Source organism: Amblyomma maculatum, chromosome 6 (genome assembly GCF_055883805.1).
Source record: "Amblyomma maculatum isolate TAMU_Amacu chromosome 6, ASM5588380v1, whole genome shotgun sequence".
In the NCBI taxonomy this organism is placed as follows: domain Eukaryota; kingdom Metazoa; phylum Arthropoda; class Arachnida; order Ixodida; family Ixodidae; genus Amblyomma; species Amblyomma maculatum.
The window spans coordinates 132,439,803-132,450,670 of record NC_139349.1 but is presented as its reverse complement, the minus strand read 5'-3'; the positions used below and the strand labels follow the sequence as shown (position 1 = coordinate 132,450,670).

The window sequence follows — 10,868 nt, the reverse complement described above, 5'->3', positions numbered from 1 at the left end:
GCGTGCTGGCAGACGACGATTCCCATGCGTACAGGCATGTATTTAAGGATGTTGAAATAGAACTACGGGCACTAAACGCTCTGAAGTTACACCGAGGATTAAGAACATGCTGACTTGTAGCGTACCAGGATGCCGAGCGGGAAAATCCGTGCTTCGGAAACGCCGTGCTGAGAAGCGGAATTTTTTTAAACCTCAAAAAGATGCACTCTAATTAAATAATTCCTATGTTGGAACTAGATATAAGCACCCCAGACTGGTCCAGACACTTGCAAAGCTAGTGGAATGACCTGACAGCAATGTCAGCAGTTATTTATTTGTTTTGTTTTCTTTTATTTGACTATGATTTCATGGTAATATGTTAGAGCTGTACTGAGATTTCATCATGGTTTCTTGTCTCATGTTTTCCAGTTAACTACTGGAGCTCGATGGGACGTTCTTCATTTTCGATGAGACCGTCGGACCTTCTCCTGGTCAGATAAAACCGCATGGCGAACACTCCGCAGACGATGCCGGCTAGTGTGAAGACCACAGCGATGGCGGCGAACACTCCTGCGTTGTAGGAGACGAAGATATTAGTAGTAATTGCCTGAGCACAGCTGTGCAATTTGTAAATGCAAATGCCCATATTTGCTGAAAACACTAAACTAAATCCCCGTGGCCGGCAGACATGAAATGCTGAACATGTTCGCTTTCGCCCTGGCCGTACTAGTGCATTTCAGTAGCAATGATTTAACTTCTGCCACTGATTCTTATACATTTTTCTAGAGAAAACCGAAGGCACTCGCAGGGAGCCAAAGGGAGTCGCAGCTGGAGTTTTGTTCAGGTTTGAAATGTTTAGAGTCCCTGCTGTTCTAAGGAGCGGCCATAACGCATAGTCAAGTTTCAGTTAAAGAAGTCAATGATACCTTTTTAATTAATATTTTTGTTGAATGAAATTACGCACGTTTATAAACGTAATTTATCTGTCTCATAGTTCTCATGCCTTGAAGTGCAGACTGGGATGGTTGCAACCGAATGAGTCGATTTTTCAAAATGTCTCGAGTACATGAGGATAGGCGGAAAATGTCTTTTTATTTTTATTTTCTACTTTATAACGATGTGCTACATGTTAGTATACGTGATTCACCCCATTAGATATGACTATGACCTGTAATTAATTTAGATTTCAATTCTTTTTCGATCCTGGTCTGTTCTCAGTTTAGTCATACAAACAATGGCTGGGACATAATGCAGGTCTTTGGGTATGAGAGATGATAAAAACGGCCATATAACTGCTGATATACTGTTTGTTGTCATTCCAAGTCTGGAAGCAGCGTGGCGTCAATGTCGCTAAGATTTAAACTACTTGTAGTCGTTTTCCTGCCTCAAGTGACTTAAGCATTCACTACACCTCCCAGCCATCGTTCCGATGATGAAAGCGAAACAGAATCAAAACACTACTAGTAGTCGTTCTCGTGCCTCAAGTGACCTAAGCATTCACTACACCTCCCAGCCATTGTTCCGATGATAAAAGCGAAACAGAATCAATACACTAATGCAGTTGTAAATAATTTAACAGCGTAAGGCGAATACCACGAGGCAATTCATGCAATGCAACGTCTAACACACCTTCTGAAACAAGACAACATCAAATGAAATTAGCTGTCTGTAGTCATTCAAACGCTCCTCAGCATTCGTTGTTCGCTTCATTTGGGCCTTTTCGCTTGGTTTCATGATGTTATTAGATAATGGTCGGTAGTAGATCGCCTTTAAATTTCCAAGACAACATTGTGCGCCAATTGTATGCGAGTGTATGGAGACACTCACCGCGAAGCAAGCCCGCAACTACATGACCTACAGACAACAGTGGCGTAGAAGTATGGCTCCACACAATAAAAACGAGCCCGTAGCTTCAAGCCGAGCTGTTTCTCTAATTTCACATCTAATGGCTTACTGATCACTGTTGATGCGTTTTATTCAGACATACGCACATATTAAATAAAGATTACATAGGGTTACGCGCTTGCCGCCTTATACGAATTCGTTTTGGAATGGTGTAAACAAGCTTAATTTCCGCATGAGGAATGCACAACAAATTTCAGAATAAAAATTAGTTGTGGTTTAGCTCTGGTTAATTCCAGTTGGAATGCGAAAGCAACGGCGGAATCTTCTTTTACCTGCTACATTATTCCCCTATCACGTCCTATCAGTGTAAGGTGCTACATTACTGGGGACAATTAGGCCAACGTTGAATTAGGCTCATCCTGTAAGAGTATGACGTGAGAGCGTAAGCTATATATAAAGTCACCCTTCAACCAAGCCGTATTGGCGTGCCTGTGTGTCGTAGGGGTAACGAGAATACAAACGATTCTGGCAGGCTGATTCTGATATCACCCTCCCGTAAGAAAAGATCGACCCGAGTTGACAGCTCCTGCCCGTGGCATATATGGGTAACGTGAATTAAAATGTCATGGCAGGCTGATTTTTTTATGAGGAGACCGTAGCTATACGCCTCTTCACGGCGTAGCTGCGGCCATCTGTGGTCTCTCTGTGGCTGTCGTACGATTGCTTTCGCAATAAAAGGAGGAACCGACATCAGGCTTTCTATTATGGATCATCATCCTATCTATACGTTAATAATAATAATAATAATTGGTTCACAGGAAGGGAAAGGCGCAGTATCTGTCACACTCGTGTCTGTGGACACCTGAACCGCGCCGTAAGGGAAGGGAGGAAGGTGGGAGTTAAAGTGGAAAGAAAGAGAAAGAGAGAAACCGTAGTGGAGGGCTACGGAGTAATTTCATCACCCGGGGATCTTTAACGTGCGCTGACATCGCACAGCACACGGATGCCTCTTCGTTTCGCCTCCATCGAAGCGCAGCCGCCGAGGTCGGGTTCGAACCCGGGTACTCCGGCACAGTAGTCGGGCGTCTTACCACTGTGCCACCCCGGCGGGGCCTATCTATACGTTTCGTTCACTTTTTGCTGGAATAGAATGCGCCAAAATTGAATCGCCCGTAAATAAGCGGCTACAGTTTTAGACTCGGAAGCTCGCATGCAGTTTCATTTCTGTTCATAGCAATTGGAAGACGGAGTTGAAATCGTTGAGCTCAGAGCAGCGATGGACGACTACAGCGCGAAAGTTAATTACTAACTAAAAGCAGATTTACAGGTGAATAAACGCTCTACCCTGCATCCTGCAATCATCCGCTCTTGCAATCAGCTAATCTTCATCAGCAGCTGATGCCACGTGTCGTTGCGTATTTAGTTCTATTCACTGTATCCGCTTTGTTATTTTTTCACCCGCTTGTACGGATTAAACTAAAATCATCAAAGTAATGATTGATAGTAAATCAGGCTGCTTCGTTGAATTGTGGGATTATAAAAAGAGATCAAAGGTGGAACTACAGCCTAAAAGAAAAACACCCACAAGGAAGATAATAGGACACTTGTGTGTCCTAATTGTATATGCTTTTGTGAGGCTGCAGTTCCACCTTTGTTATGAACTAACTAGCGACTAGCAAGTCCTGTGTATTAAGCAGTACGCCAGATACTGCAGAATAAATAAGTAGATGAATATATAAAAATAGAAATATATAGGCAAACAAACACGTTACAACCACTATAAAATGGTATTTCGATACACAGCAAAGAGTTCTGATGCTTTACCGTAAGTGCGAAGAAGAAAGCAAAACAAACAAACAAAAGGAAGTCAGCCAACGGATCTTGCCAACAGACAACCTTTGCACTAGGCAAGAACATCGTGGATTAAAGGCTGCAGATAAAATGGCAGAAGCTTAGACACATGAATTTTTAAGAACGCAAAACATACCGGCGCTGTAACCTGTGGCTTCAGAGGAGTCCGCATTTTCTTTGCTTTTGGCAATGTGATCCATGACCTTCTGAGGCTGGTAGTAAAGTGTATTTCTTGTCTTCGAAAACTGCACCTCAGCGAAGGAATCCTCCAGTGCTTTGAAAGACTGGACCTGTAAAAAAAAAAAAAGAAAAAAAAAAAGAAAAAGATGGTGCTTTTTCCGTAGTTGCACGAAATTGTCGTGTAAGTTCATGAGGATGGCTTGGTCGGCTAGTTCAAGCACCACGATATGGGTTTATCGTAACACGAGGTCAAAAATTAAACAGAGGTGGAGACGAGCCCTTTACATAGTAATGATTTCTCCATTCTTCACAGTTTATATCTGCACTCTGCCAGCTTCAGAGTAACCAGAGGAAGAAAAAGAAAAGCTCTTATTACATTGCGCAATCTTATGCTGCACGTCAGCCTAATCTTGTCACCAAAATGAACAAAGAAGACTAAAAAAAAATGTAGTTATCAACTCGCAGATTAGAACACGCAGACTCATCAATGCGGTGAGGAGGAAATAAATTATGCTACAATATTACAAGTATAAACTATGGCAAGCCGTCAGCATTAGAACTGTTCAACCACTGCTGGCCAAATAAATAACCATAACTGCTATGTAAATGTATCGTTTTTGTTACATGACACGAGTTATAAGCGCGTTTAAATGATGTAAAATTTCTGCGAATATATGATCGGAATTCTACCTTCATTGCAGTAAAAAAGTTACATCTCGTTTGGTGGTCTTACTGCAGTTCTTTTACACAATTCATCATAATCTCGCCTGAAGCATCAGAAAACAACTCGCGTGCATACCAGGAAGGTATAATTCCCCAACAACGTGGTCCCTGACTCCGTATATACACTGTTCCTTCTTTACTTATTGGAACAGAGGTGACCACTTAAATGACAGGTCATCATGATCAGGCTGACAAAGAACCTTCAATAAAATCTGGTGCTAGGGTAGTCGAGGATTCATATTTGTAAACAACGCAGTGCAAAAAGGAAAAACACAGAAGACCAGGAGCGTAAACACAAAGGCAAAAGTTTTACTCGAAGCTTTCCACTTATAAAAGAAAGTGGTCATTGTATCAGCGACGCTTCGACAAGCGTGCAGTCAGCCGCGGGTGGTTTTCTGGAGGTATATGTATAAAGATAAAAAATGCTTGTAGTCCTTTTGTGCCGGTTCCGCTAGTCATGGGTTGTTGCTTGATGCATCTCATTCTTTGTTGTTACTTTATCCCTGACTCTGGTGTTAGGGTAGGGTAGCAGGAGGAGGAGGAATAACTTTTTTGGTGCCTGGCAAGATTTACGCGACCGGGCCTAGGTCTCCCACGTGGGAATGTCGAGATCTTGTCTCTTCGCCGCCACGAGGGCCTCCTGGATGGCCCAGAGTTGGTTGTAGAGGCTAGAGCTGCGCAGAGCGGCGGACCACCTCGACGAGAGGGTTTCGGGATTAAAGCCTTTAAATTGTGTCTTGCACTCCCAGAGTACGTTCTGGAGCGCTGTTATGTTTGTCTTGCAGACCTTGCATGTTTTGGTGTCGTATATTTCGGGGTAAAGCCTGTTTCACTGCAATGGGTTCGGGTATGTATTTGTTTTTAATTGCCTCCACGCGATTGCCTGAGCTCTGAAAAATTTGCTTCTAGGCGGAAGGAAGGTCCGATGGGCCAAGTAGACGGCTTTATTTAAGTCATTAAAGCTCGTCAGCCTCTCCCCCCTCCCCCCCCCCCCCCCTCCGCCCCTTCTCCGCCATGACTATCCCCGGCACGGTACGCGAGACCTCGTGCTACGGAGTGAGCGACTTTGTGGAGATTGGTGAGATGCGGAGAGACATTCCTCATATGTGCCAGGAAGCAAACTAGCTCAACCTTATTGTCCGGTGAGAGTTTTAAGTCACTGATCAATCGGCAGGCTTCCATGGATGTTCTCCCATTGGCGTAATTCTTTATTGCCGTGTGTGAGTCGCTGACGATGATCCCACAATCGGGATCAGATATGGCAAGTGCGATGGCTAATTCTTCGGCAACTTCAATAAATTCATTCTTATTCTTTAGGATTATGTATTTTAGGGATAGCTGGCGCCACGAAAGCGTGACATGGGACGTGAACGCCCATATAGATGTAGGTAGCAGACAAAAATAAATCACTTGATCGTGGCATCATTTGTAGTGGGTCATTTTCTCTTCTGTGTTCGCCCTTTTTGCGCTGTCCTCTTTACGAGCAAGAACCTCGCTTTAAGCTAGATGGTGGTTTGCTCTGATTTACACTGTTCGGAGTTCCAAAGTGTTTCAGAGTATCAGTGGTGCCTAACAGTAAGGTCTCAGAAGGTTCGATTACCTGGGGCTCTTAATGTGCACCAACATCACGCAGGCCCGTGGTCCCATTGTTTTTCGCCTGCAACCTCTCCTCCATGGAGACGAAAAACAACACAGCCTGGATTTGACACACGTCCATGGGTTCAGCAGTCGAGTGTCCTTGCTACTGAGCCACGGCGGCGGGGTTTCAAGTCATTTGATGCTAACATTTTATTACGGTTCTGATTACTAATTAGCCATTCAGCCATGAGATGGAGTTGTAGAGCGGCGCCACTTACTCACTTACCATATCTGGTTTAAAACAACATATTTTTAAAAGTGCTGAAGTTAACCTAGCTCTCTGCGCACTGTTAATGAAAATATCCCCAAAGATACCGTCAAAACGCTTAAGTAGGGCGCGCAGTCGACTTTTCGCCTCCACTGTGAAGCACATCTGTTTCTGAATAAGCGGCGTTTTCATTTATATATATATATATATATATATATGGTTTGGTTTGGTTTGGTTTGGTTTTTGGGGTTTAACGTCCCAAAGCGACTCAGGCTATGAAAGACGCCGTAGTGGAGGGCTCCGGCAATTTTGACCACCTGGGGTCCTTTAACGTGCAGTGACATCGCATTATATATATATATATATATATATATATATATATATATATATATATATATATATATGTTCGAAAAAAGGTCAGACGTTGTGAAGCAAAAGCGGCTTTCTGACGCCGGTTCCGCGGCCGAAACGTCAAATACATAAAAATGTCATCAAGCAGTTACCAACTTATCATAAGTTAAACGGCGCTCCTTTTTAGAGCAGCTATTTCCCAGGGACAAGAACTGTTTGGAATCTGCTTTCCGGAAACATTCGCGATATTCCAGCGAATTGACAGCATTTAAACTAGTTAGCGTTCTATATGTGAATGCATGCGCACGTGATTGATGTGAGTTTGCACTTTATTTTGCTCCATATTGTTTGGTATGCAGTTGATAGGCGCCTTATACTTTTGCACTCACTCCTGACATAGTCTAGAATGGACTGCAGTAGTCATAAATAGATAAGCAAATGAGCAATGGTGCATGGATAAGAAATTGAAAAGTGATCTCGGCTCCCAGGTGGCGCCACGTACTAGTACAGATTAAAGTTCCTTGATAGTTTGAAAGTGGCGACTTTCTGTTAATTCTATGCCGCCGCGCCGCGCACTCTCGCCGATCCTTCTCTCTCACCTCTTCCATCGGACAGTGATTGGCTCCTCGGGCAGTCTTCGGGAAAAGCGCGCGATAAGTTCGCTCTTTTTGTGTTTTCATTTTTCGTCGGCGACATTTTTTGGGCAGCCGCCGCTGCTACGACCGAGCTCCCTGACATCGCGCTTGCACTTCGCGTTATTCGCGCTCCTTTAGTGCAGCACTATGCCCAGTTGCTGCACATTTCAGTGCACAAGCCGGCGTGAAAAAGGCTTTGTTCTTTTCGCGATTCCGAGCGGCAAGAAAGGAACCGTTAGAAAAAAAAAGTGGCTGCACAACATCGGCCGCAAGAACTTTACGCCGACGAAGACTGCCCATATCTGCGAGGTACTGTGCATTTCTTCCAAGCGAAAGCGCACCACTAATCTGGCAATCTCACTTAATTCAGTGATCATTTTGCGTCGTTATGCGTGTTATTGCTTTCACTTCATGGTTCCGCTCAACGTGCTATAATAGCGACGGCTGATCCATACAATGCGCATACGTTCGCATACAATACCCGCTTTAATTTCTGAACTTAGGTCTCGCTTTTCAACGATAGCGCGTGCAATTAGGGAGGTTATTAAGCATTAATAGGCTTATGTCGCAAGAAAGCGTGTAGAGAACTCGTCCACAGAACGTGTCTGCAAAACTATATATCCGCACAGCAAAAATTTCTCTTAAAACCCTTAAAATTTGACCTTGTCGGAATCTGGCGAAAATTGGTGTCTAACCTAACTTGAATATGGCGAATTCAGTGGTTGCGTTTAAATTTCGGGACCTCCCGCAAAATGCAGCCCCAGGAACCCCCTGAATTTGACCTCATCCGAATGCGGCCAAAATCGATGTCTAATCTATAATTTGGGTACGGCGAATTCAGTGAAGTCGAATTCAAATTCTGGTGGTCGAAAGGGCCAAATTGTGGGGTGCGGACACTTTCCTTATATGACGGGAAATCGGTGCGCGGATCTTTGGCTCTTGGTTTTGGCTCGACATCACCTCAAGGTCTCCGAAAGCGGGAGCTAAAGGCGTTTCATGCTTAATAGAAAAAAGTTCATATTCGTTTTCAAGCCGCAGGGAAAATTCTCAACTACAAAATCGATTAAGCCGTTGCATGTGCACTGCGCGGTGCCAAACTCCTGAACCTTAGTGAAAAATTTTAGTACGGCTATCAAAGCAAATGTCCCAGCTTGTTCCCAGCAAACATCCCACTACTGAAACTCCCCTCGTGAGCAGCTTTATAAACTGTACTTCCGCGAAAATTAGTTCGAGGCGAATCTAAATTTAACAAACAATTGGTATGCTGAAAATATTCTGGAATGTTCAAATATATTCTAAATATTAAGCGTCATATACTATGCGGTGTTGAGACAGACGGTATTGAAAAGTCAAAAGGAATGTGAGATGTATGCAAGTGGTTTTGTTCGTGCCGCAAGTGTTCTTAATTGGCACTTTCATTGCGCGTACGAGACGCTAATTTATGTGGCTCGTGGTAGTCAAGCGTGTCGCATGTGTTACTCGTGATTTTATTCAATAACACAGTGTGGAAAAAGCGCGAACTTAAGAGCGCACGCATGTGCCAGCCAACTGCCCGGACGGCGAGTGAGCGATGCCCAAAAAAGCGTGGCGTGTGCAGCGCGCGCAGCCGGCGTGCGAGGATATTCGAGGAGGAAAACGCCGGAGTTGAGGAGAGTGTCACTACTTTCAAATTATCGAGGGGCTTTAGTATAGAGCTTAAACTACAGGTTCCCAATCTTTCGCCCTATAATCGATTTAACAGAGATAACACCTTTTCTCTCTCTCCACAAGGTTCGTGTTTCGAGCAGCGCTGAGTAGTTCGTCTGAAATCAGTCAGATGTCGTGATAGTGTGCTAGTATTCGGGGTTTGGCCCAGTCAGGTACCGTGTTTCAACGCTCCGATATGGAGAGTTCGCAGCTGGCATTATCAAAGAGTTGTGATGGGTGGGAGCTCTCTGCGGAAGAATGTACAGTTGTATAACACTCGCCAATGCAGGATCGCAAGAGCTCGATCTTGTGGTGATTGTTTACTTAGAGTGTTTCGATGGAACTTACTTCTGCATGACCGTCATCGGTTTCGAGAACGAGGGTAAAAGCGAAGCTCCCATTCTTGACTCGTTGTTGGATGTTCTGAACGGCCTCATCGATAGTGACGATTCGTTCCTGCTCCAGCTCAGTCAACGGAGCCAGAATCTCAAAAAAAACTGCCAGCTCCTTTTTCTTCCGCTCATTTTTCATCTGTCGGAAAAAAACATAGTGGTTACAATGGAGTGACAATTAAAGGAGTGTACAAACTGGGCAGCGCGTTGAAGTCAAAATTTATCCTGGTGGAATTGGGCATAATTTGTTTTAGAAAAGTACTAACAAGGTTTCTATTTAATTTACTAAGGAACGATGGCACGTAAGGAAATAGAAAAAAATATGATGGCTGTTGTATGCAAGCTTATTTATGTATGCTGAGGACAAGGATAATTAATCCTCTGTTTATAGGGTACATAAATGAAGAAAACATCAAAATGTAGGAATAAGTAAAGATAGATAGGGATGAGGATGGAAGGCAGGGATGTTAACCAGAAAGGCCTCCAGTTGGCTACAGGAATAAGTATAGCTTTTTAATAATAACGCCACGCTTTCATAGCTGGCAGCGAACAAGCAAATCCAATTATTGTTTGATTGGCACTGCATTACTCAAGGACACATACTTACGCCAATGATCTGGACGCGTAGTATAGTGTCAATGTCTCCATAATCTTTCAGGGACCCTCTAAGAGCGTTTGTAAACACTGCTCTGTTTACGCGAATAGTTTTAGCATCCTTTCCTGAAACAAAAAAAATGAAAAAGTGCTGAGATATTTGCAAATTCTCCTTCTCTCTCTCTCTTTCTTTATTTGTTTAGATGCCCAGGTGATACGTCCACGTGTTACGTTAGGTAAACGTGGTTTGGTGCGTTAAGCCTCTTATCGTAGTTTGTAACTAGCTACAACGACCGCTTCAAGCGGCATGTACGACAAGTGAGGCGGTGTGCAAAAGATTACACATTCTAATAAAAAGAAGGAAAAAAATTTCCTCGTATGCCCGCAAATGCAAAAGTAAAGGCATACCGAAAATATACGCGTGCAGTAAACTGCACAAAAATGGTTGATGACATGCTGCATTTCTTCAATTCTTTAACACACCCCTGCAGTGCAATACACCGTACACTAGGCCGAAGAGTGCAGAGCCATTTGGTAGCTAAGCACCCGTTATTTCGAAAGCACAAACTCTCCTCAAATGTATTCTCCATCTAAGCTGGAGATATTTAAGGTCATACTGCAGTATATTTTTGCTCCATGCCCTGCTTCACACGACGACACTAGTTTCATTTCAAACATATGGTTCTCTTTCCCGTGTTCAAAAATTAAACTAAGCTCATAAGTGGCTTCTCATTCGGGAAAACCTCAACTGCACCGCTAAGGCTCTTGCCTTATCAATCAAGTGGT

General features: G+C 43.6%; 1 protein-coding gene across 1 annotated transcript in view; it reads right to left on the bottom strand.

The window, feature by feature from the left end:
* Positions 1 to 270: 270 nt before the first annotated feature.
* LOC146186778 (uncharacterized) overlaps positions 271 to 10,868 on the bottom strand; it is a 65,585-nt gene continuing 54,987 nt past the window's right edge. The window contains exons 12-15 of the mRNA XM_084607399.1: positions 10,096 to 10,208; positions 9,445 to 9,627; positions 3,812 to 3,965; positions 271 to 549 (exon numbers count right to left, since the gene is read on the bottom strand). Of these exons, the coding sequence (XP_084463525.1) occupies positions 413 to 549; positions 3,812 to 3,965; positions 9,445 to 9,627; positions 10,096 to 10,208 (587 nt within the window). The 3' untranslated portion in view covers positions 271 to 412. The remainder of the gene's footprint in view (positions 550 to 3,811; positions 3,966 to 9,444; positions 9,628 to 10,095; positions 10,209 to 10,868) is intronic.